Here is a 27046-nt window from a genome sequence, read left to right on the forward strand (position 1 = left end):
GGGCTTCGGCACGGGCTCCCCGGGCTCAGGCAGCGGCGGCGGCTCCTCCCCCGGCTCGGACCGCGGCGTCTGGTGCGAGAACTGCAACGCCCGCCTGGTGGAGCTGAAGAGGCAGGCGCTGAAGCTGCTGCTCCCCGGGCCTTTCCCGGGCAAGGTGAGCCCGCGCGGGCTGGGCGGGAGGGCGGCCCCGGGGCGCGCAGCCGGGAGGGGCGCCCGCGGTGCGAGGCCTCTCGGTCCCCTGGGTGTACCCCTGGTTACTGGTCCTGCCGTCCTCCGCTCCGAGTCCCCTCGCTGTGCTCCGCGCACCCGACGGGACCTCGGGGCGTCTTTCCCCGCGAGACCCTGTCCCCGCGTGCCGCTAACCCTGGGGACGCTGCAGGCGGGGTGGGGTGGGGGACAGTCGACCCCAGCTCCTTGTTGGGGGGGGTCCTCTCTGCAGTCCTCCCTTCCACCCCTCCCCAGCCTCATGGATCCCTCGCCCCACCGGCACCCGCGAGCCTTACGAAAAGCCCGTGGGAGTCGTAAAAGCAGGCTGGTATTTGGGGTTGGCGTTTCCCACTGCCTGATCGTGGGACTCCGTTCCCGGAATCCTAGAAACAGGAACACCCCCTCGAAGGCCAACATTTGCCCCCTAGCGTTGCGCGTGTCCCCCTCCCCCCCGCCCCGAGGAAGGTGGAGGGACGGTGCCTCTAGGGAACCTGGCTAGAGGCTCCGGCTCCTGGGGACCTGGGCTCCGGTCCCCGCGCGCGGGGCTCCCCCAGTGCGACGCCCCGGCGCGGTGCCGGGATCCTGGGGAGCTGCACAATGCGGTTGTATTTGCACGGTTGGGACCAAGTACTATCAAACGATAATATTTACTCTTCCGCTTCAAAGAATTTTTATCAGTGGTTAGAACTATCAAGAAAGCAGTGAATAGCTGTGGGGATTTCGGACACTGCTCGGTGGCGTTCCCTGATTTGTATTTCTGGGATTTTTTGAACTATTGTGATTTTCGAGGAGTGAAGTTTAGCGGCAGCACCGTCTGCTCGCCTCATTGTTTTCATACGCAAGGGTTAAGTTAAGCAAACACCCACACAAGTGGTAAACTTTTACATGTGGAAAATTATCGCCAAGAGAATTGGTTTTACGAATCCCGAATTTATCTCAAGAATAATTAACCTGTGGATTGTTGTCAGAGTGCCTTTTTTTTTTTTTTTGGTAGCTTGCTAATCAATCTTATCCAGACACCTTGAGAACAAATCTCAGGAAATCTGAAAGTGCATTTTATGCTTGGATTCTGTATCCTCCGAATTAACACTGCTTCCTCACTCACAGGTTTATTTATTTGCTCTTTTGATCATTTCCTACCACCTTCAAGGCACTGTAGTAGCACAGCACCAAAATGACAGGTACCTGCAGCCCTTGTCCCCATGGAGCTTGTTTCCTGACAGAAGGTACAAACGTGCAGCCACGAAATGAACACTTCCGAGTTTATTCTCGTTTGCAGTAGGTGTTAGAAAGAGCGTAGGGTGTTGTGAGATGTATGACCAAACTGGACCCTCTGATACATTTTGAAAAACCTAGGTTCTCAAAGGTATCATCTGATCTTTGGCAATCCTAGTAAGTTATAGTCAGTCTACGGAAGTATTTTAGAACATTCTTGATCGTGAGGATCTGTTCTCACAGTAGTTTGTGGTGGTGTTTGAGTGCTCCTACCTGCAAAGGTAAATCCAAACAGACTCTGTCTATAAATGTGGGGAAGGGAAGGAAACCAACAAGGAGGAGAAACAGATGTTGAAATTCAAAAGGCATCTGTCCTGTTTTGTGGAGTCATGTGACAAAGTCGAGTTTTGGTTTTGTTGAAGCACCTGGAAAATTCATTCCCAGTGTTATACTGGAGGCAGTGCAATATAGTTGCCAATTTTATTTACCTGATGAAGTGAAAGTGATTGCGGGGGATGGGTCATTGGATTTCCTGAATCTCGGTGGTGCTCTGTGCCACTTTACAGAGACCTCGGCATGCCCGGGGAGAGGTGTCAGTCACAGGAGAGTCACACAGGATCACTTTAAGGCACACATCAATATCAAACAATGCTGCTATTGCTTGGGGTTTCATTTGTGACATAGCACGGTGAAACATGACATTTGGTACAGGGGGTGCACAAGACTTAGCCAGAAACCACAGTGATCTGGAGTGCTTCGTTGTTTTTTTAGTCTTTATTTTTGAGAGACAAAGAGACAGAGTGTGAGTGGGGGAGGAACACAGAGAGAGGGAGACACAGAATCCGCAGCAGGCTCCAGGCTCTGAGCTGTCAGCACAGAGCCTGACGTGAGGCTCCAACTCATAGACCGTGAGATCATGACCTGAGCTGAAGTCGGGCATTCAATGGCCAAGCCACTCAGGTGCCCCTGGATTGCTTCATTGTTAATCATGAGGTATGGGGCCTCAATTTGTTGGCCTGAACAATAAATTTAGCTCTATGTTTCTTTTTTAAGTATTGGTACCCTCAGATTAGCTAGAATTTCCATTATGCTATTAAAGTTTGCAATACTTTAAGTAGCCCTCAGGCACCAAAAGAGCTAATGTCATTGGACCAAGAGATGTCATTGTGACTCCAACATGCAATTTGCCCTGGAGAGTAAGAGTGCAGAAGATAGAGGCATATTTTTGAGGGGTCATTAGCAAAAGTCATCGTGGTAATTCACGTAAGTGACTTAACCGTATTTAGAGAGTATTTTCTTAACTAGCACACTGAAATCCACGAGGAGATGTTAAAATCTCCCAGGCGGCCACCTACAAGTCAGAGGCAGAGGAGCGCATCCAGGAATCTTACTGTTTTAGGTTGGATTTGCTTTTAGTTCTTAATCCTGATACCTTCTGTGACTTCGAGTAAATCCGTTTTTGTCTGTATTTTAAACTTCTCTTGGAGAAAAGACGTGAGGGTTGATGATTGTCAATTAGCCAAGATATTGTTAGATTTAGGCTTACTTAGGGGTTTTCTCACAAAACATCATCCACGTTCAGTGTCTGATTCCGTCGGTACATGTTCCCAATATCCTACAGTGGTGTGAGTTCTTACCCTATGCCCACTGGGAAGTAGTGAGCTCTCTTGAATACCCCAGTTTTGTCCCTCTGACAGTCGGTTAAAGAGGGGAGGTAGGTGCTGATAGGCCAATCAGGGGTGTCTGGCTGGTGGCCTGAGGAGTGACCCCCATATTCTGAGTGTTTGTAGGAGTCATGTGGCTGTGGGAGAACCAGGCTTTGTGGCAGAAGGCAGCATGACCTGGAGATTTCTAGCCAGGTTACTGGGAGTGAGGTGGGGTGGGGTAGGGAATGGTGTAACTGAGGCAGGAAACAGGAGGCCATGCAGATTTGGGGGGGGGGGCTCACAGGATGATGACCGTGGGTTTGGTTTTCCATGCAGTGCGTTTGAGGCTTCTGGAAAGAGGCCGAGAGCAGAGGCGGTTTAGGACTGAAGGAGACTCTGGAGTGTAGAAATGGCAACTGAGCCCACGCCACCGTTAACAACACTCTGGGTTTGTCTTTTCAAATCACAGCTTACCCTGGTGAGTGAAGATGTGTGCCTGGTGGCGGACTATAAAACATTTGGAGAGACTTTTATTACCTCAGTCAGTAAAACAGAAAAACAAAGGATACTTCTTTGGTTTATATCGTGTCTTTTCTAGGACTGGGAAGAAGAGGTCAGATAAAACAGAAGAACGTAGATTTGTAAAGCTACAAATTTGTTGGAATTTTCCATAGAAACAGTCCTTTTGCGTGTGGTAGTGTTCCGCGACGTGCAAACATACAGCCATTTCACATCCACCGTTTTTCCTGTTTGACACACAGCAGAAATAGGGGCCAAGGAATGAATCTCCCGTTTTGGGGCTATCCTAGATCATTCTGATAACTGAGACAGAAGTTTTGAATTGACAATGGAACCCCTAAGAAATCTCAGCCCCAAAGAATTCCCTGGAGTATGCAGAAATGTTCCAGGTTGGCTAAAGGGTATCAGACATCTGTTCATTTCCATATCAATACAAGGAAATCTTTTATGTAAAAAAAGGTCCAGAACTACATTCCTATCTGATTTTTTTTTCTCAGTCGAGTATTCTGGGTCCATTTAGGCCTCAGAAATATCAGGAAGATTAGCCAGACACACTGAGGAGGGTGGCCAGGAATCACAGAGATGAAAGAAAGGAATGTTGCGGGGGTTTAAAAACACCAAACATAGACTCTAAATAGCCAGAGCCCAAGTAAGACTAGACGTGGGGAATGTGTGTGTGTGTGTGTGTGTGTGTGTGTGTGTGCGTGTGCACGTGAGAGTGTGTTTTCCCAGCTCCAAAACGAGTATGAAAAAATAACTACTTAAAAGTTCCTTCGAAAGCTATGGTATGATTCTTTATAAAAGATGCAATAGGTATTACATTTTAACCATGTATCAGTTATGAGAGCAGTGCATCTGAAATTTTATAAATAGATACAATACACATTACGTTTTATACATGTATCAGTTGAGAACAGTATATCTGAAGTCTTTTAAGAACAGGTAGCTATTTTCACAAAATGTTATTTGAATCTTCTCCATTTGAGAAATATTTTAGATACGAGATCAGCTAATAGGTAACATCAGTAATGAAAAAGTCCGGTAGCCTTTATCATTAAAACGTGTCTGAGACATTTCAGTGATTCTAAAAACATGCCCAGGTGAGACCCGTGAAGGGCAGTCTCTTCCTTAAGGCTTAGCAAGCTATAGAATAATGGCATCGAATTCTACCGACTTTTAATTTTGAAACAACGCGGTCAGTTTTTATAGTGACTTAATTCACTTTGTAAAAATCCCTGGGCTGTAGTAATTTCTTCCACACTCATTGCGCATAGGATTATTGCATTAGAAATGTGATTTTTAAATGGCTGAGGCTAGTAATTTGTCAGCATTTGGAAGGATTAGGTCAGTAAACTTTAGGCAACATCAATTGCTCTTTGGCCATATCACAGATCATCTCATTCATCAGCTAATACTAATGGTGACGGGAATGGCGATGATTATTGTCCTTAGCATGTGCTGGGCACTGTCCTCCGATACGCCCCGCCCCCACACCCATCCACCAAATCTCCTCTAGCAAAATGAAGATGGACCCGATTTCCTTACCCTGCAATTCCGGATTGCAAACCGGAAGCATGAGAAAAGATGCCAGGAACGGAGAAATCCGAGGGAGCATCCCCCCTCAAATCCTTGGGGTTTTTTTTGTTAGTGTAACTGCCTGAGTGGGAGAAGCCACCTCCTTGAGATTATTTTGATTAGTTATTATTGTGATTATTTCTCCTGGCCTCCCAGATGGTAACATCGCTTTTAGCGTCTGAGGGCAGCGGTGATGGGGAATGCACGTGGGGCCGTCGGGATTCAGTGCTGCGCCTTTTTCTCCCTTTTTCTCGACTGGAACGCGCTGCAGGGGGAAAGGAACCGTACTTACAATCATTCAGTTGAGGCTGTTGCCTGCTCTTTCTAACACCTGGTCAGAGGGCCCCATGCTCGCCTTCTGGGGGCAAGAGTTCTTCGTGCCCTGTCAGTAAGGCTGCTGGACCTCAACCCTGCTCTGTCCTGGCGAAGAGTGCAAGTTGGCTGGCATCAGTCAGGATTCACCATCTCTTTTCAGGAATACAAACCGATTTCCTTTTTACTATCTGGAGTCACAGGCCGGCCAGAGCATCTTTTCTTTTCATTCATGCATTCATTCATTCATTCATTCATGCCTCCTGTGTCCTCTTCCTTCAGCAGAGCAGCCCTGTTCAGATGGGTTCCCAGTGACCTTTCATCCTTAACTGGCACCAGTCAGAGATCTCTTAAAGTGTGCCCCAGGACCTGGAGTAAACCTGTATCCCCGAGTTACTTGAAAATCATTGATCAAAATAGCAAACCTGTCTGAGCCTGTCATTCTACTTAGCATCCTGTGGGATGCTTCAGGACCCATCTGAGAAGGCGGATTTCAAGTTCATGGTTACAAGGCCTGTCTGTTCGTCATGCCTGGGTTTCAGAGGAATTCACCTTTGTTTTCTTTGAGTGTTTATATGCTTTCCTTTTTAAAATTTAGATGTCAGATCCACTGGGAGGTTACTTTGGTGTCTAATGAAAGATATGGATCAATTTTATTTTTTTCTAAATGTCTGTCCAGTTGTTAGCAGACCTTTTGTCAAAACATCTATCTTTCCCCCCTGATCTGAGATACCGTCATTGTCATAAACCTGCTTTTCAGTTGGTCTTGGGTCTGTTTATGGACCTTCTGCCCTGTTCTAATTATCTAGGCTAGTTCCATACTCTTTTGAATATAGAAACTTTGTAGTAAGTTTTCATATGTTGTGGGGCTCACCCTCCCTCTCCCAAACAGAGCCTTTCCTTTCTGGGAGTTTCCAGGTCATTCTTCCTATTGTCTAGTATGAGCTTTATTTTTGACAATTTTTGAAAAACGTTTATTTGTTTCTGAGAGAGAGCACGAGTGCACAAACTGGGGAGGGGCGCGCGTACACACACACACACACACACACACACACACACACACACACACAGAATCTGAGTCAGGCTCCAGGTTCTGAGCTGTTAGGACCGAGCCAGAAGTGGGGCTTGAACTCGTGAACCATGGCCTAATGACCTGAGCTGAAGTTAGATGTTTAACCAGTGGAACCAACCAGGTGCCCCCCCACCCCCGCCATATGAACTTTGAAATCAACTTGCCTACCTCTAGAAAATATTTATTTTAATTGGGGCTAGGCTAAATTTATATATTAACCTGGGAGACATTTGGTATCTTTATGATGTTGAATCTTTCCCAAGAACAGGGAGTGTCATTACATTTGAACAAGTCTATTCTTCAGCAGTTTAAGTAATCAGTTAATTAATTAGGGGGGGCAGGGAGAGGGAGAGGGAGAATCTGAAGCAGGCTCTGCTCAGTGCAGAGCTTGATGTGGGGCTCGACCCCATGATCTCAGGATCATGACCGGAGCCAAAATCAAGAGTCAGCCACCCAGATGCCCCACTTTTCAGCAATTTTTAAAAGTTTTTCTCCTTTAGATGTTGTGCTTTCTTGTTAAATGTGCCTTAGGAGTTATATCTTTTATTGCTATTATAAATGAGCATCTTCTTTTCTAATTGAGACTTGTTTATGGATAGGAAGGATATTGATTTATATGTTAACTTTATAGCCGATTGCTTTATTAAAGTCTGTTCACGTGTTCCTAAGTTTTTAAAACTGGTACTCTTGGGTTTTTGAAAGAATTTATCTTACAAAGTTAGAGGTATCATTAGTCTTTTCCTTTGCTGTTTTTGTCCCTTTAATGGTTTTCTCTTCTTTGTTACGGTGATTCACGCCCCCAGTACAGTGTCCGGTGGCAGTGGGTACAGTGGGAACGTGTACAGTTTTTCCCACTAAGTAGGATATTGGCTTTCATGTTATTTTAATTTTTTAAACTTAAAAATGTAATTTTTTAATGTTTATTTCTGTATTGAGACAGAGAGAGACAGAGAGAGAATGACTGAGGGAGGGGGAGAGAGAGAATCCCAAGCAGGCTCCATACTGGCATCACAGAGCTCAACACAAGAGTCAGACGCTTAACCGACTGAGCTACCCAGGCACCCTTCTCTTCCTTTTTAAATGTTTATTTATTTGCTTTGAGAGAAAGAGAGAGAGAGAGAGAGAGAGAGAGAGAGAGAGAGAGAGAGAGTTTGGGACTAAGGTTTTACAAATTAAGGAAGTACCCAATTAATTCCTATTTTATTTAGGAATGGATGTTATATTTTGCCAAATGTGTTTTCAGTCTTTATTGAGATGATCATATGATTTTTTCTCCTTAGATCTATTTTTTCTAATTAAAAGATTGTTTTAATATTTATTTTTTGAGAGAGAGAATATAGGTGGGGATAGCATTTTTGTTATCGTGGGTCTGATTTTCGAGGAAGGTTGTGGATAATAAAACCGGCTTGGGCTCTGTAGAGCTTGAAGCTGGACACTCCCGTGGGTCCCAGTGGGATTCAGAGCTGGAGACGCGAGTCTGGGAGAGGTCAGCTTGGGGAGAGAGGGTGGTGGGATCCCTAGAGGCCGAGCTCTCCCTGGAGGATGTTCGAGCATGGAGCTGTCGGACCCACGGATATTGAAGGGACAGGCAGCTTGAGGAACTGAGAAGAGAAGTCAAGGAGAGGCCAAAAGAAGGGAGGAAAATAGGAAACAGAGAGGAGTGAGCTTCATGGGATAGGGGTGGTGAAGGCCAGACACCTTGGAGAGATCAAGCTGGTAAGAACTGAGGTTTCCCTTGATTCAGCAGCTAGGAGGTGGCTGGGAATCTGTTAGAAGAGTTTCTGGTGTGTGGAGAAAGGCAGGCAGTGACATGGTATCCAGGAGTGGATGGAGAGGGGAGAACAGTTGAGGTAGCATTTGAGTTGTTGACAACACTCAGAGGTTAAGAGAGATCCATTTTTGAGGCTCTTATGAAATTGATGTTAAAAGTGAAGATCTGTGGTCAGCAAACTTGGGTGTAAAATCAGATTACATCACTGACTGTGTGACCTTGGGCACAGCCTTTCTGGGCTTGGTTCTTCTTCACTGATACAATAGCGGCAATGCTAGGACCCCACCAGGGTCATTGTGAGGGTCAGTGACGTGCGAGATAATATCCAACCATCAGTTTCTGTTTTCATTCCAACAACTGTCTGCGAAGGTAAATTTTATGAAAGGCTCCCTCCTTCTTTCTTCCCTCCCTCTGTTCCTTCCATGCATCCTTTCTTCCTTTCCTCCTTCCTTCCTTCCTTCCCTCCCCTCTCTTTCTCCTTCATTTGGTCAGTGGTCTGACAGAAAGATGTAAAAGCAGCAGTCAGAGAAAGTGGGACCATCCATCCCATCCCATTTTCCATTTCCTCACCTCCATGTGAACAAAGAAAGCACTTATGTGTCCCCTGTAGGGTGACCTCAGACTTTGGGAGGGCTCAGTTGACAAAAACAGCCATTCCTTTTAGTTGAGATGGCCTGAATAGGGATGGAGATTCCTGGTCACAGATGGAGATCCCTTCCTTAAGCCCTGCCCCTCTCGGAGGCCCTCCAGGAAGCATTGTAGCCCCTGGAGTTAGTACTTCCGCTCAGGAACGAAGGAGAGCCCGTTACCCCCAGATCTGGGCAGCACCAGGAATTTGGGCTTATCTGCCTTTCCGTCCAGTTTTATCTTTTGCAGACAGTTTTCTTTACAGTTATGCTTTGCTGATCCTATCACAGTCAATTTGGACCAGACCTCGCGGAGGAGTCTGGAAATAGAGACGCCCTCCCCCACCACCCACATCTCAGCTCGCAGAGGGTTCTTGTAAACTCTTACCCAGGAAGGGTCGATACCCCTGTGCTGCTTCTCTGGGCTACCGCATCAGAAGGCTCTGGGGTAGACGGAATTCTTTTGATAAGCAGAACCATATCACAGTATATCTTAAGTGTTATAGACCACGTTGTAGCCGAGGGGCTATTTTGATAATGTGGTTTCTGCTTAATGGAGTTTAAGTTCAATATTGTTGCCAGCCACACACAGTTTTTGGAAGGCTTAGCTCTCTGCCCACAGCCTGGCTTTAAAATCTTGATGGTCCTTATGCAGCGAATGTCTTAATTTTTGAACCATGCGCTGCCAATAAGAAGTGAAAATCCACTTTGCCAGTACAGAGGTGACAACACAGAGACTTCCGTGACTTCTTTATTTCCTCTGAGCGATGTCTGAGACTTACAATTGCTAATTCAGGGCTTTTTCATTTTCCTGAAGTTAACATAGGAACTTGAAGAGCCTGAAATTTTCCTCGGATGTAATTCCATTTTTTAATTAGCAGTGATGAGCGGCTGTGCTTCCCCGTGAAACACTCCCATTTTAGTTATAGCGGTCGCTGTCCTTGGGGTCGGAATGACTGCTTCTGACGCCCTGCTCCCCCAAATGGTGGATTCCCGTGGCAGCGTCAGACTCCCGTAACAACGGCCCTGATTGGTGAGCTCTCCGACCATGTGGCTGCACAGACACGAAGCAGCGGGATTCAGGCCCGCAGCCAGCACCCACCTGGCTCAGTTGTGTGTCTTTCCATAGAGGGACGTCCTGGTCCTGAGTGTGTGTCCTCCCTGCTGTCCCCCAGCCTCGAGTGGGGGCGTCACGTCTCTGCCCAGCCAGGCAGCATGGCGATGGGGCCGGGGGGGGGCAGGGTAGACAGAAGATGGACAGAAAGGGGGTAGAGGAGGAGGAAGGATGGGAGAGGGGGAGAGAGAAGCAGAAAATAAAAGGGTGGGTGGTGGGTAGGCATCACAGGTGACTACAATCCCAGATGTTTTGATGAGAAAGGACTGTCCTTAGAGGAGGGGACAGAGATGCGATCTCGGCTCCAGCACCAATTAGCACTGTGAGCTTGGGCCAGCCAGCCAGCTCATGCTTCATTTCTAACCGATCAGGCCAGGGTTGGTGGCCTCTGTGGGTCTTTGTGAAGCCGGAGAGGAGCCCAAGACTATGGAGCCCAGTACTTGTTTCCAAAGTCCAGAGGGAACACAATGGAGTTCTGGCTGTACCGGGAGCCTAGAGCCTGTTCCTCAGGTGGCCACGGCTGTGTGTGCCCACCCTCAGCTAGCCAGGTCTGTCCTCCTCCCCTGCCCGTCCAATCAGAGGTGCTCTGAGCACCGCTGTCCCTGATGTGTCTGTGTGTGGAGTTTGGATCATCAGCTGACTGACAAGATTCTTCCTGTTTCTTAAAAAAACCTGTTTACATTATTGTCTTCTGTGTTTGTACCCAGAGATAAACTCGGGCAGACCAAAGGACAATAGATTTTATAAGAGTGCTTTGTTAGGAATGTTTGGGAAAAAATATTGAAATACTGCCTTAGATATAAAGACTGCTTATAGTTATTTTTTTGTTTTTTGCTTGTAGTGAGTTTTACAGGAAAACGTCTGCCATACTGATTAGGATTTAGAAATATTTTTTAGAGTTTATTTAGAGAATGAGGGAGAGAGTGCAAGGGAGGAGCAGAGAGAGAGAGAGAGAGAGAGAGAGAGAGAGAGAGAATCCCAAGTAGGCTTCTCGCTGTCAGTGCAGAGCCAGACACGGGGCTCGAACCCATGAGCCATGAGATCATGACCTGAGTGGAAACCAAGAGTCAGAAGCCTAACCAGCTGAGCCCCCCAGGTGCCCCAGGGTCTAGAAATAACCTGTGGGGAGTTTATCTTGGGTAGAAGCACAGGATCATCAGAACTCCAGATATTTTATTTGTCCTTTAAAAAAATTCTACCTCTGGCTTCCTCCCCTTCCGCCCGAACCTTTTCGCCCTCTTTGATTTCTTCTTCCCTCTGCTCCTCCGAGTACCTAGACTGGCCATAACTGTTGAGCCCATTATTCACTCCCCTCTACCGTGTCCAGGACTGGTGTGCTAGACCTACAGTGGGGAAGTGTGTGGTCTCTGCAGGTGGGGTTGATCACTGAGCGCCGAGTCCACAGGATCATTCATTTATGATTCATTTAGTTTTCCTTCCTTAACCATGAACCCTGCATAGACTTAAACTGTCTGCTTCCTGTGAATTCTTCCCGGGATCCTGTGTATTTGTATCAGAGTCTGAATGCAGCTTAGGGAGCAGGGTGGTTAGAAGCAGAACTTCGTGTGGACTTGAGCTTTGAGGGAACTTCGGTGTAGGGACAGAGTGGGGACGGAGCGCCGAGGGCACCCCTTGTCATGCCTCTTTCTTGCATCAGGTATGTGTGTGTGTGTGTGTGTGTGTGTGTGTGTGTGTGTGTGTGTGTTGATTGTGCTCTCCGATACTGTAGCCTTGGTTTCTCCTCCAGTTCTTTCCCCCTGAAACTTGTTCAGGCAGTTGTGAAATTTCCCACCAGTTTTTTTCTACCCTCTGGAGTGGAGTGTGGGCGCACTTTGTGGAGCCCTGCAGGAAGCTCTGGGCTGCTAATGCGGCAGACATTCTGCGCCAGGTTTCAGACATTGTTAGGCCCAAGCTTTTATGGGAGGTCAAGGCAGCTAATAAAGTGGGCTGTGCAATTAAAAGGGCATTGAGCAGGAAGGCCGGCGGGCCGTCTGGGCAGCCTGCGGGTGCAGGGCAGGCTGACAGCTGCGAGGCGGCTAATGATGGCTTTACCAGCAGTTTTGCCGCCAGGGTGGTAAACGCAAAGCAGAGGCCTGGTTTTAATACAGACTCTGCTTCCTGTGCGAGGCATCCGCTCCGGGAGGGAGGTCGCCAGTTGTGGGCTCTTTAGCGGCGGGAGCGTGTGCTGATTTGTTTTATGGAGAGTTCCGTGCTGTTAGGGATTCTATGTAGTGGCCCTTTATGGGGGTTGGGAGGAGATAACAGAGTGATGGAGAGGTTTAGGGGGCTGCCCTGGGTCCCCCAGAACACCTCAGGCTCCTGATGCCCCATCAGGTGCTCACAGGATTTATTTATACAGTGGTTCCGCCCATGTGGCTCTCCTGGACTCTGAGCCCCAGAGCATAGTCATTGTGAGTTTTAGGTTTTGCTTGGTACCTATGTACCTAGTAGGCAGTAACTTTTTTTTTTATTATTTATTTAGTTTTGAGAGAGAGAGAGACAGACAGACAGACAGACAGACAGCATGAGCAGGGGAGGGGCAGAGAGAGAGGGAGACACAGAATCCAAAGCAGGCTCCAGGCTCTGAGCTGTCAGCACAGAGCCTGATGCAGGGCTTGAACCCACGAATTGTGGGATCATGACCTGAGCTGAAGTCTGTCACCGACTGATCCCCCTGGGTGCCTTAAACTGCCATTTTCTAGAAGAGACAAAACTTTAATCTCTAGATGGGGGACCTCCTGACCCCAGGGTTCACCGCACACAGTTAACATCCAGTGTATTTATTTTCCGTTCTGTCATCAGCCATGTCGGTCCGTCTCTCCATTCATCTGTCTGGCCAGCATTTCTTTGGCTATTATTGGATAGGCGTTTGGTCTCCGGATTCGGTTCCGGGACAGAAAGGTGGAGAAGACAGAGCCCTGCTCTTGAGCCTCACAGCCGAGGGAAGGCGGCGGGGGTGCTGAGTGAAGTCCATTGCTTCAGGCCACTGCGCTGGCTGCTGCCATGTCTCTTCTGTGGCTCCCAACGAGAGAGACACATGGTTGGCTATGGAGTGGGATGGGATGGTTCCCAGGAGAGGGGACAGCTGCAAGGGTGAGCAGGAGATAGTGGGTGAAGGCTGAAGGAGGCGAGTCTTCCAGGAACCTCATGAACAGAGAGGGCCCGCGCGAGCACTGAGAAGCACAGTGTGGCCACCACCTTGCCTTCATGAGCGGTTCAATGACTGTGTAAACGTTCTACTGATGGCACCTTGTGAGACCTCAAGAGAGTGGCAAGGCACCCACATTCACGCCAGCATCGTTCACAAGACGCGGAGGATGGAAGCAAACCGAGGTGCTTAATCAGCGGATGAGTGGACAGACAGAATGTGGTCTGTATGCAGTGGAAGCAAATCTACAAAACACTGTACTTTACCAAATATGTAAGAAGGAAGGAGATTTGGACACATGCGCCATGTCAGTGAATCTTGAAGTCATCACGCTAAGACGGATAAGCCGGGTTATGGATGGACAGAGTGGGGGATTCCACTTACGGTGATACTTAGAGTTTTCCGATTCACAGAGGTGGAATGGTGGGGAATAGTGGTTGCTAGGGCCTGGGGGGACGTGGGGAGATTGATGCTTACTGATAAGGAGTTTCATTCTGGGAAAATGACAGTGGTTCTCGAGACGGAGGGTGGTGATCATGGCACGAACGTGGGTGGGCTGCACTTAACGCCACTGACCTATGCGTTTAAGAATATAAAAGGAGGGACGCCTTGGGGGGCTCAGTCAGTTAAGCTTGCGACTTCGGCTCAGGTGATGATCTTGTGGTTCATGAGTTCGAGCCCCACGTTAGGCTCTGTGCTGACAGCTCAGAGCCTGGAACCTGCTTCGGATTCTTTGCCTCCCTCTCTCTCTCTGCCCCTTCCCTTCTCCTGCTCTGTCTCTCTCATGAGTAAACAAACACTAAAAATTTTTTTAAAAAATAAATCTATATAGTGGTCCATTGTGTGTTATGTATATTTCCCCCCCCCCACAAGCAGTACAAACTGTGTCACAGAACAGTGACCTAAGGGGAGGGACATCAGGCAGGGCAGCTTTCCTCCAGTAGCGGTGCAAGAAGGGTGATTGAGATAACATTGGTGGGTCTAACCGCCACCTGCTTCTAAGCCTGTTATGTGCAGTATCCTCTTTAACTGCCCTGTGGTTGGGTACGGTTACCGTCCCCATTTTACAGAGGAGGAAACTGAGCATGGCTAGGGACCTGGCCAGGGGTCCTGCAATAGATGGGCTGGGTGGGGACAGGATGGAGACCTCCCTGTGAGCCTCACTCTGGTCCCCCTATGGGACGGAAGGGGCAGGCGAGGGGCCGGAGGGGGGGTGGGCAGGAGTTTGCCCACCCTTTCCTCTCTTAGAAGAAGACCGGCCCTGCCCAGCCCAGAGCCTGCCAGCTCCTCCCTCCGCACCTGCTGTGGCACTATGCATGTCTCGAGCAGGGGCCACGTCCCTCTGCTCCGTGGGAACCGTCAGGGCGGCCGTTCTATGTGTGCCTATAATGAAGTTTCACACAGGCCACCGTCATCATCACTGAGTGAATGCATGATGGCAGCCAAAGAGCTCTTTCTGAGGGCAGCCCACTCAGTGCTCCCCTGTGTGATACGAATTAATACGTCACTATAATTCTGTTGCATATTTTGCGGTGAACTAAAAAAAAAAAAAAAACCCAACTCATTAGCTCCTGGGCACTTGACAGCCCTATGTTCAGTGGCCACGTAGCTTTTCCAAATTTGCCAGCACATTTTGTGTGTGTTGCTGTTTGGGAGTTAGACCAAACGGACACCTGTAAAGATTAGATGGATTAGTCGGACCTGGTGTTTATATAGTTGCTTTCTCTGGGTTACTTTGCTGGGTGGGACTTTGCTTCCATTCACCAGCTGTCTATATACAGCAGGCGCCCTGTGCCGGACACCGTTCTGGTCCCTGGTCAGTGTCACCTGAGACCCCCGCCTGCCCTTGTCTGAAGCAGTGCTGTTCACAGTTTGTGGGGTTCCAGGGCTTCATGAGATACTCGCCTTTGTAGAGGTGCCTGACTCCTCCCAGGTCCAGGGAAGGGAATTTTGCCGTGGCATAAAGCACCCGAGGACTCTGCCCACAGACGTAGGGCCCCAGCATCTATATCCCAGTACAAAGCTCACGGGACACCTGGGGGCTCAGTCGGTTGAGCGTCAGTCTTTGGCTCAGGTCAGGATCTCATGGTTCGTGGGTTCAAGCACCACATCAGGCTCTGTGCTGACAGCTCATGGCCTGGAGCCTGCTTCAGATTCTGTTCCTCCCTCTCTCTCTCTCTCTCTCTCTCTCTCTCTCTCTCAAAACAACAATAATAACAACATTAGACTATAAAGCTCTTAAGCTTCTCTTGCAAAAAGAGAAGTGACCATTCTCGCAGAGTCTGGCCAACGGGAATTTCTTTCGGTGGCTCATTGCTTGTTCTTCCTGCCCCCCGCCCCCCCCCCCATTCGGACTTCCCACAGAGTGGACAACTTCCACAGTGGCCTTTGTCTGAAGCAAGACCATTGATAGCACAGGAACCACTTCCAGAGGCTGCTGATGTGGCCCAGACTCAGTATTGTGACCCAGAAGGTGAAAGGCTCCTTATTCCATTACAACTTGGAGCCAGTCTGCCTCCAGACCAGAGTGCATTTTGGCAGAGAAAGGAAGAAGGCTGGGGGGACATCCCCACTAGACAGTAGCTAGAAGTAGGGGTGGGAAGATAGGAGGGTGGGGCTTCAGTTTCTCGAGGAGTTTCTGTAAAACCCATTACTGATGTTAATACAGAAATATCAGCGATGCCATCCTGTAGTCATGAACGTAAGGTGCATGGGTGTGAAAGCTGTCTGTGTGTTATCTGTGAACACACTTAGTAGATGGTGCGTGTGAATTCCAAAGCACTGGGTTCAGACGCAGGTATTTTTTCCCGTCTGTGCTACAGTTTGGACAAAGGGTGAATTTTGAGTCACATCGTTTGGCTCTGCCCAAAATGAGTGCAGGTCTGAGACCGTCTGAGAAGACGGAATCACATCTCCTTTCCAGGCCTCAGTGTTGAGCCTCATTCCCTTTGGGTGGCTGGTAGGTCACCTGTGCTGTGGGCACGATGGCATCGTGCGGCTCAATGAGGCAGGGATCCAAATACAACCCCAGAACGGGGCCTGGGGAGAGGGAGATACACAGAGGCAGGGCTGCCTTCCGCCTGGCCCTCCCTGTGAATACCAGCCAGGGCGGGCTTCCATGGGCTGAGATCCTTTGAGATTCTGTCCGGGAGAGATTTGGGGGAACCTGCCCCAACATGTACACAAAATGAGAAGATAGAATTTTGTGGCAAGGTGTAGAAAGTCAGAGTCCAGCCATGATCCGAAAAGAGCAAAGTGGCCATAATCTCAGTTCTAAGGTCGCTGTTGTTGCGTTGTTTCCCTAAAAGCCTTCTTTTGTTCTATTTCATTTTTTTTAGTGTTTATTTATTTATTTATTTATTTTGAGAGAGAGAGAGAGAGAGAGAGAGAGAGAGAGAGAAAGAATATGATCAAGGGAGAGGCAGAGAGAGAGAGAGAGAGAGAGGGAGAGAGAGAATCCCAAGCGTGCTCTGCAGTGTCAGCACAGAGCCTGACTCGGGGCTTGACCTCACCAAACATGAGATCACGACCTGAGCCAAAACCAAGACTCAGAGACGCTCAGCCGATGGAGCCAGCGGGGCGCCCCACATCTGTTCTCTTCTAGTTGTTTTCTCTTCCTGTCTGGAGTTGAAAGGGAAGGGCCATAAGCCTGGAGACAATGCATTATTGAAGGTGGTGCAGTTTCACCTCCAGGTATATTCCCTGTGAGACAGTGGAAGTATTTTTTGAAAAAAATATTTGGAAAGAAATGGATCTATGGTCTGTGAAGATCATAGCATAATTTACTGGTAAATGGAAAGTTCTATTCTATGCAAGGGGACCAGAGATGGTCAAGAAAGATGGATCTTTAGGTCTAGCCTGGCTTTTTATTTCCATTTTTCTTTGCATCCCGGGCGGCATCTGGAATCTTCCCCCTGTTCCCGATTGCGCTCTATGTTTGCTATATATCAGGAGCCAGACGCTCTGGGCCTGGTGTAATCTGCTCCCACCTCTTGTTCATTTCCTTTATTAAGCTGCACACCCTTGATGGTAGGACTGGCTGGGAGGCAGCGTGCTGGAGGTCCTGACTGGTGTCATGTATAATATGCCATGTTAGCTACTCTCCCAAGACACTGGAGGTGCCTGGGGATCTCTTTCATGCCTTTCGTGCTCAGTATAAGGGCTTCGGGGACTCCTAGTGGGTCTTTTCTGCTACTGTGGGGGGCATAGGGCTGATAGGATGGGCTGATAGGTGGTGGATCCTCTGAATGTCATCTATTCTTTCTGTGACTTTTGGAGGAGATGTTTACCTCTCAGGAGGACGTGGTGTGAAGCATCGAACACTGTCTGGTACTTTTGCGAACAGGGGGTTTGCAGGGAACCCTGCAGTAGCCTCAAGGGCCATCTGCCCTAACGTCTGTGTAGACACATGAAGGCGTGGCCGGGTCCCCTTGTTTTTGAAAGAAGATCCTGTCTTTATTAATCTCGAATTTTCTCTGAGATGATGCCACCTGTTACCAAAAGAGGAGTGCTAAGCCCCCTGAGAGCTTCTCTTCGGTCAGGGGTCATGCGGAACCTGGGTGATAGGGGATGCACTTGAGCATGACCCCTCACGGGCAGCCTGTAGGACAATGGTGGAGAGTGCGGCATCAGGGACCCGGTCCTATGTGAGCGTGGCCTTTGGGGAGTGGTCATTACCTCCTCTCTATGAGGTGAGGGCAAGGATTGGTGGCTTTTTGGTTTCGATTTTGTCTCCTGGTGATGGAGAATGGTGGTGGCAGTTTGGGCCCGTTTCCCATTAGTAAAATGACCCTTCCTGGGAGGCTAAGTGAAGAATGTTTTCTTGAACTTCTAGAACCCTGGGTTTTCCTATGGCAGTTGGATGACCTCAGGTCTCGTGTTCTCAGGCTGAGAAAATGAAAGGCTTGGTGTGGAGGGATTGCAGCTTTTTGAGCCAAGAGAAGGTGGAAGGGTCGCACTGAGGGCTAGTTTAGGGATGGGTTGGGGTGGCTTCCTCTCAGGAGGCGGTGGGGGGGGGGCTGCAGGCAGGGGGCTGGCTGCAGAGGTGGAGGGGGGTGGGGAGAGGGTGTCTTTGGCAGTGAGGTGAGGACACCAGGCACTTCCTGATGACTCTGGCAGAGACTACACAATTTCTGCAACTTGCACTGCTTCAAGTGATTCTAGAACATTCAGGAGATACATAGAGCATCTTCTACATGCTGGGCATTGTATTAGAAGCTCGAAACTTTCAAGTACAACCAAATTACTGTGTTTGACCTTGGAGTTGCTATCCTGGGATTGGGGCTGTGTTTTAAAATCTAAAAAGTAAAAAAATTTTTTAATGTTTATTTATTTTTGAGAGAGAGAGAGATAGAGCATGAAGGGGGTGGGGTAGAAGAGAGGGAGACACAGAATCCAAAGCAGGCACTATCAGCACAGAGCCCGACGTTGGGCTCCAACCCATGAGATCATGAACTGAGCAGAAGTCCGATGCTCAACCACTGAGCCACCCAGGCGCCCTGGGGCTGTGTCTTAAAGTAAGAGGAGTGCTGTCCCAGGGCTCTAATGTCTGCTCAGTGCTTTTTTACTGAGTCCTTTCAATGATGAGATTCTTGGGGTATCCCTTTGGTCCGCTGTCTCTTGGTCTTTATTCTAAGCTTTCTCTTTCTTCATTTTAAAATGTTATACTTATTTTTGAGAGAGCGAGTGCGAGTGGGGGAGGGGCAGAAAGAGAAGGGGACACTATCCGCACAGAGCCCAGTGTGGGGCTTGAACTCATGAACTACGAGATCGCGACCTAAGCCAAAATCAAGTCAGACACTTCACCGACTGAACCACCCAGGCGCCCCAAAGCTTTTTCTTTTTCAACTGTGTAAAATAGACATAAAGTTTACTGTCTTCCCCACGTTCAAGTGCACAGGTCAGCAGCGTTAAGGACATCCACGTGCTGTGCATCCACCCACAGATCTTTCTCATCTTCCCAAGCTGAAGCTCTGGCTCCACTGAACAGCTCTCCATCCTGCCCTCCCTGCTCTAAGTTATTTTGAACTAACATAGTGCTGGAAATACTCCAGAGGAATGTTCCAAGGAGAAAGACCTGAGGATTCTTTAAGTCGCCTGCCTACGTATTCATTCCTCCGACATCCCTTAAGCTCCAATCATGAGCTGCCCTCTGCATTACATGCTGCATATGCAAAATCAAATGAAACCCAGACTTTGGTCACAAGAGGTTTTTACTGACTCCTAGAGGAGATGGATGGGGCCTAAGCCTTCTCTCCCTCAAGTGGGTCATCGATAACCTCAGATGCCAGCTCCCCACACAGGAATGTGCAATTGTTCTTTTTTAGTAGATTTATTGAGATACAGTTTACATGCATCATGTGAATAGTAAAAAAATTTTTTTTTTCTTTAAAGTAGGATGTGGGGCTTGAACTCACAACCCTGAGATCAAGATCTGAGCTGCGATCAAGGGTCAGACGCTTAACCGACTGAGCCACCCAGGAGCCACCAAATACTGGGGGCACCTATTTTGAGAGTACAATCCGGTGGGTTTCAGTATACTCCCAGAATTCTGCTGTCGTCAGACCCGTCTAGTTTCAGAATGTTTCTGTTACTCCCTCTCCCCCGGCCCCCATTGTCTCGGCCCCAGGAAGTCATGGATCTATGTTCTTTTTCTATAGATCTGCCTGTTCCGGACATTTCATATACACGGAACCATTTAATACATGGTGTTTTGTGCCTGACTTCTTTTACTCAGCAGAATGTTTTCAAGGTTCGCCACATTGTAGGATGGTATTGCATCGTGTGGGTATACACGCTATGTATGTGCTCATCAGTGGGTGGATATGTGCGTTAGTTCCAGTTTCTCGCTATTATAAAAAATGCCGTTAGGAACATTTGGGCATCGGTCCCTGCATGGACATATATTTTCATTTCTCAGGGGCTGATACCGAGGAGTGGAATTGCTAGTGTCTGTGGTAACGCTGTGTTTTAACATTTTGAGAAACTTCCAAGCTGTTTTCCAGTGTGGCCATACCCTTTACATTCCCACCAGCAACTAACTGGTCAGATTTCCTTCCTCCACATCCTCACCAGCTGTTGCTCTCGTCCGTCTTTTTGATTCCAATGGATGTGAAGTGTCACGCTGTGGTTTTGATCTGTGTTTCACTGATGACTTGTAAGGCCGGGTGTCTTTTTAGGTGCTCATTCCCCATTCTTATGTGTTCCTTTTGGAGAAACGTCTGATCAAATCTTTTGCTCATTTTTTAAAACTTAAAAAAATATTTATTTTATTAAAAATTTTTTTTATGTTTATTTCTGTGACAGAGAGAAACTGAGCACGAGTGGGGGAGGGGCAGAGAGAGAGAGGGAGACACAGAATCTGAAGCAGGCCCCAAACTGAGCTGTTAGCACAGAGCCCAACGCGGGGCTCGAACTCACAAACCATGAGATCATGACCTGAGCTGAAGTCGGACGCTTACCCAGCTCAGCCACCCAGGCGCCCCTATTTTATTTTACTTTAGAGAACACAAGCAGGGGAGAGGGGCAAAGGGAGAGAGAGAATCTCAGCAGGCTCTACACTCAGCACAGAGCCCATCATGGGGCTCGATCCCATGACCCTGGGATTATGACCAGAGCTGAAATCCAGAATTGGATGCTCAACCGACTGAGCCAATCAGGCACCCCTTTTGTTCATTTTTTAATTGTGTGTTTGGTGACTGTTGTTCTTACTGAGTTGTAAGAGTACTTTGTGTATTCTGGATGCTAATCCCTTATCAGGTTCGTGATGGGCTAGTGTTTTCTTCCAGTCTGTGAGTTATCTTTTTGTTTTCTTGATGATGTCATTTGAAGAGCAAACATTTTATTTTTGATCAAGTCCATCTTACCAATTTTTCTTTACTCACTGTGCTTTTAATGTCTTATCTGAGAATTCACTGCCTATCCCGAGGTCATGAAAATTCATTCTCATACATTCTTTTAAGGGTTTTATGGTTTTAGCTTCAACTTAAGTCTATGGTCCAGTTTGAGTTAAGATCTTTCACTTGTCCTGCAGGAAAAAATTTCCCTAGACTTGTTCGGGTCTCAACAAGACAGATGCGGATCTTCTTTTATGCTCTTTATGTTTCTAACACAACACACCTGGTGGCCATCACATACTGGGGACAGTCTAGGCTGCAGAGGGTTACGTGAGAGTTGGTGTGTGAAACGGGCCGGGTTGAACAGCCTGCCAGAGTCTCTAACACGTCTTTGGACGGCTGCGAGATGGGCCACACAGACCACTTGTAGGCAGGAGACAGACTCTAGGACCTTGGCGCTAAGCAGAGAAAAACTTGATCTCCTGGCCCGCGTCACAGGTGATAAAGAAAACGAGCCATCAGGGAAAGACCTGATGTCATGGCACAGTGCAGACATGGTGACACCTGGGCGGCCTGCAGGCAAGCTGTCAGAAAGGCAGACAGCGATCCGGGTTTCACTGGCTTGCTGTCCTGTACTTAGTTGATAAAACTCTTTCTCCGTTCCTGCTTTCATGTTTTTTTTTTTTGTTTGTTTTGTTTTTTTATTTTTGTTTTTTTATGTCCTGCCCTTGCCTCTTGCAAAAGGCACAGGAACTTCCTTCCTTCCTTCCTTCCTTCCTTCCTTCAATGTTTATTTGTTTTTCTTTCTTTTTTTTTAAATGTTTATTTTTGAGACAGAGACAGAGCATGCCCAGGGGACCATTAGAGAGAGAGAGGGACACACAGAATCAGAAGCAGCTCCAGGCTCCAAGCTGTCAGCACAGAGCCTGACGTGGGGCTCGAACCCATGAACTGTGACATCATGACCTGAGCCAAAGTCAGACGCTCAACTGACTGCGCCACCCAGGCTCCCCAGTGTTTATTTATTTTTGAGAGAGAGTGCCAGCGGGGGAAGGGCAAAGAGAGGGGGACAGAGGTTCTGAAGCTGGCTCTGCGCTGACAGCAGTGAGCCGCACGTGGGGTTCAACTCAAGAACTGCGAGCTCATAATCTGAGTCAAAGTTGGACGCACAACTGACTGAGCCTCCCAGGAGCCCCCCGGCCCACCTTCGGTTTTCCTCGCAAGTCCCCCAAGGATCAGCTGTAACTTTTGGGGAGGTGAGGGGAGGGGAGCTGCTAGGCTTATTTTTACCAAAACTCAAGACCAGTGGTATCGGACAGAAGTCCCTCGATGCAATGACCTCTTTGGATATTTCCTCTTGAGGTGTGAATCATAAAAGCAAATTGAGAGGTATCCTGTCAAGATGAACTTGAAATGTGTAACTTGAGCTCCAGGCCAGGTCTGAAAACACTTGGGGCACATTTCCAGGAATAATTTAGCCCCCTGGCAGACTGAGTGATAATGGAGTGCAGGGCTTTGTCTTAGGTGCTGACCTTGGTGTTTACACACTGATCATCATCTGTGCACACAAGTACGCACCCTGTGTGCATACCTCCGGAGAACCTCTCGGCCCCGGTTCGTGTTCTTCTGTTCACCACTTGAATTTAAAATCTTGGGGAAAAGTACTGAAGCTCAAATGTGGCCATCTCTCCTGCGTGAAAGTAAGAGGAGAGCCAATATTTAAAACTCTGAGTTTGCATAACAAGTCAAATATGGAGTACCAGGCCTCATTGCAAAATGCTGTATCCAGGGTTTACCTTTAGAGAGCGTCTTCCTCTTGGTGCAGCTGAAGTGAACTTTTCAGGAATTCTCTTATTATGTGTGGAAGTGCACCTGCACCTTCCGTCTCCCAGGGTGTAGACAGAGGCTGCGTAATACCTAGTAGATGGTTCTTAGAGAATTGACATATGCTTCTTACTGCTGCAGTCGATAGAGATATCTTACTGATTGCGTCTCTTGTTTGCATGGAAAAAATCTGTCCAGAGCTCTGGCTGAAACATTTCTGTGGGTATTTACACCCCAGTACAAGGGGAAACCATATGATTCTAGATTGGAATCCAAGACACTTAGACCCACAGCTGATTTTCAGAGCCAAATTTTTTGTATTGCTTCTCTGGGATTATGCTAATCATCTGATTCAAATTCAGGTCAACCCACATTTTTGAGAGCCTGCTGAGTGCTGAGGCAGTGGAGATACTTAATGAGATGTCATTCCAGCCTTGCAGAAGAGTATAGAGAGGGGAGAGTCTGGACGATATCCAGAGATCACGTGGTGTTGGGACTAAGTCAATGTAAATGTCCATGTTGCCTCATTCATTACTCTGAAAGTCAGCTCTGTTCTCCATCAACGAACCCTGTCATCTGTTTTGTCTCTTTGCGAAGTCTGAGGGGTGGCATGTTACAAGCCTTTGTCACAGGAGCGGGCAATCATCTGGTATTTTAATGACCAACATCAAGCATTCCACTTGCCACCAGGGGCGCCTGGGTGGCTCAGTTCATTGAGCACACAGCTCTTGATTTCAGCTCCAGTCATGCTCCTGGGGTCATGGGGTCGAGCCCTCTGTCGGGCTCTGTGCTGAGTGTGGAGTCTGCTTAGGATTCTCTCTCACTTTCTCTCTCAAATAAAAAAAAAAGAAAAGAATTCCACTTGCCACCAGTTTACTTGTATTTTTAAGGTTTATATTTTCTCAGATTGGTCTTCACCCCCTGCCCGTGTGTATGCTAGTTTTCTAATTAATAGCAATAATGACAAAATCCCCAACGAGTCGTAGGCTGAGATGGGGTCTGGAGATGCAGGCAGCATCCTCTGAGAGTTGTGTGAAAGCCTCCCCAGCAAAGAAGGGACCGGCTTCCTAACCTCAGGCTAAATGTCGCCCACCAGCCCTTTCCTTGGAGTCTCCATCTTCCACTTTATTTAGGTGCAGTGACACGCGGCTGAACAGCCTTAGCCAGTTGTGCCCTGGAACAAGGCACCCTTGCTGTGTCTGTGAGAAAATGTGAATTTCAATAACTAGGGCTGACAGGAGTAGTTTTTGGGGAGTGCCTGTGAAAAGCAGTGGGAAGTCCCAAGGTCAGGAGTCACAGCACCTGGGGACTGTAGTCCCACTTCCTGCTCTGGGCGCCGTGTGTTGAGTAACTGCCCTCTGATTGGATTGGGTCTCCTGCAGAGTGGGAGTCTTAACATCCTTCCTGCTTACCTTTCAGACAAGAATCAAATGCAATATTGTAAGCGTCTATGAAATTAGAGTGACATCGTTGTCATCATCACCTCCAGGGGAGTATGATGGTGTTGGACAAGAGGTCTGGTGTTTTCTAACAATTTAAATGTCCAAAATAAAAGATAGTAAGACCTTTGGAAGACTGGTGTTTTTGCTAATGAAGTGGAGTGTTTCTCTGGTCACTTGCCTTTGACCAGCCCAAGAAACGGAAGAAGGGATGATTTGGGTTTCTGTCTTGATCACATGTTCAGTGCATCCATCTGATGGCGCTCTAGGGGAATGTGGATTGGGAAGGCTCTTGGCGTTTCAGTTTTCTGAGTGGGAATGGATAGTCGTGGTGGAATGCAGTGAGATGGTAAACTCCGTTTTCGTGGCTTATGAAATAATGTTAAAGAGTTACTAGAACATTTATTGGTCACGTGATAGGGTAAGTTGGTTAAGGGCCTCGAAGAACCAGCAAAGGATGTGGAATTAATTCATGTTCCTGAGTTCAAGACTGAGAGAGTGAAAACCGTGGTTGAGGATTGCTTTTCTGATTCTGGAGAAATTCAGGATTGAATCGTGAGAATCTGCTTGAAGATCCAGATGGTAGACAAGAGGCAGATTTAAGACTTTGTAGGAAACAGGTGTGACTGGTGAGCTCCAGGAGTGGGTGGGAAGTGAGGCTATTAGAGGAACAGGCAAAACCCATCTCTCTCTCTGATGGCCTCCATTTGCTCCAGGGTTATATTTTCATATTGTCGTGTTTGGGTTTGATTTAATTGCTCAATTTAGGGAAGACATATTACATTTTCCTTTATGCTCTACAACCTACTGACAAGGTAAATTTTGCGGAAGTAGCTCTCAGGAAAATGCTGCTTGCTAAAATGCTTAAAATTGTGAGTCGTGCATTGCTGGTAGGAACGTCAAATGGTGCAACTGATACAGAAGATGGTGTGGCAGTTCCTCCAAAGTGACACGTAGAATTTCCACATGATCCAGCAGTTCTCCTTCTGGGGTATTCTGAAAGAATTGGAAGGAGGGACTCAAAGGTGTATTTGCACACCCATGATCAGTAGTGGCGTGTGTGTGTGTGTATGTATGTATATATGTGTGTGTGTGTGTTTGTGTGTGAGTGTGACATTTTAACATATAATATACATAAAATTCAGCCTTAAAGAAGGAAGACAAGTCCGGAATGCTATAATACGTATGAACCTTGAGGATATTTTACGAAGTAAAATGAGCCAGTCACGAAAGGCCAGATCTGTTGTGATCCCACTTACCGGAAGGGTCAGAATAGTCAGACAGAATGTGGAACGGTAGTTGGCAGGGTCTGGGTGGAGGGACATGGGGAGTTAGTGTTTAATGGCACAGGGTTTCGGTCTGGGAAGAAGCTCCTGAGACGGATGGGCGTGCGCTAGCACAGCAGTGTCCGTTACCACAGACCTGATCACAGAGAGATGGTTAACAAAGCTTACATATCTCGTAGGAAAGAAAAATGTGAACTGTTCTCTTGCATTGGCGATGTTTTGCTTTCAAATCCTGGAAAATCTAGATGATAAAGTTCTCTTTGTCTGTTATTCTGGTTCAGGGAAGTTAACTATGGTTGTCCTTTTCTTTTTAATGTCATTTGCTCTAAAACAAAACAAAACAAAAACACGGCAAGCACACCCTGTTAACATTTTCATTAACACACTGCCAAGTGTAATGTAAAACTTGTCTTCCTTTGTGAGTTTTCTCTCTGAAGGGGACCCTAAATTAAAGGGAAAGCTCATCTCTTCCATGTGGGGCTCCAAAAGTGAGCTCTTGTGGCCAGAAAGACAGTCACAGCCTCTCTGGGTTTGCAAAAGCGTGGACAAGAAGTGAAAGACTGTCTAAGGGACCAGCCCACAGAAGAGCTCCTGGCCGGCGACTCAGGTCACTAGGACCTCCTTGTCCAGAGCGCTACTGCCTTTCATGCCAGGTGTTATCAGAACCAAGTCATTTGGTTGGTAATCTTTCGTCTTCTGGATCTTTGGCCTGGAATGACTTGGCTCGCAGTCTGGACTCTGGATCGGAGGATGCGGGGCAGCAGCCTCGCAGCTGCCCATCAGCATAGCCCCTCATCAGTCACAGGTCCCACTGATACTTTGGAACCAGTCCCATTTCCCCAAGAGTGACTTCTGACTTCGAAAACCCTGGTTCCTAATTCCTGTGCTGGCGTCCATCTTCCTTTCCCCGTGAGATTCTGGAAATGATTATCTACATTTTACTAAAACCTCAGCTCCCTTGTAAAGTGTCCCTTGATTTGAACAAAGGGGTCCTTTCCCCTTAGTCTCAGAATCCTCAGTTTCCTAGCATGGATACGTACCAAATACATATAAATACAAACATTTGTTTGTGATCCTGGCTTTTCCTGTGATAAGGTGTCGCCACTAAGATTTGGGAGGCCAGTGGAAAAGAAGCTACCTTCTAAATTGAAAACTGGTAAAATCCACCCCAGTAGATGATGTTACCCATGTGTAGAAAACCTTCAGCCAAACCCACTGAAGAAATGATTGACAGGGATACATTGGAACCGTTAGGATGGGCTTGCTCTCTGGAAGGTAAGACCGGATCATTACTCTGAAGAGAAGTTTATAAGGAACTCAATTATATTTCGACGTGGCCATAAATTGATGGTGTCATGTCTGACCAAAGAAAAGGAGAGTTAGATGGTATTTGTCTGTGTATCTTGCACACTGCCAAGGGTGAGGGTATTTGACAATTGATGATATAGATACAATAG

At 47.6% G+C, this 27046-nt stretch overlaps 1 protein-coding gene across 1 annotated transcript in view; it reads left to right on the forward strand.

Annotated features, from left to right (window-relative positions):
- The window catches only part of KIF26B (kinesin family member 26B), a 441279-nt gene that overhangs the window by 1002 nt on the left and 413231 nt on the right, over positions 1-27046 (forward strand). Inside the window, exon 2 of the mRNA XM_029933341.1 lies at positions 5-154. Within this exon, the coding sequence (XP_029789201.1) occupies positions 5-154 (150 nt within the window). The remainder of the gene's footprint in view (positions 1-4; positions 155-27046) is intronic.

This window comes from Suricata suricatta, chromosome 3 (assembly GCF_006229205.1).
Source record: "Suricata suricatta isolate VVHF042 chromosome 3, meerkat_22Aug2017_6uvM2_HiC, whole genome shotgun sequence".
In the NCBI taxonomy this organism is placed as follows: domain Eukaryota; kingdom Metazoa; phylum Chordata; class Mammalia; order Carnivora; family Herpestidae; genus Suricata; species Suricata suricatta.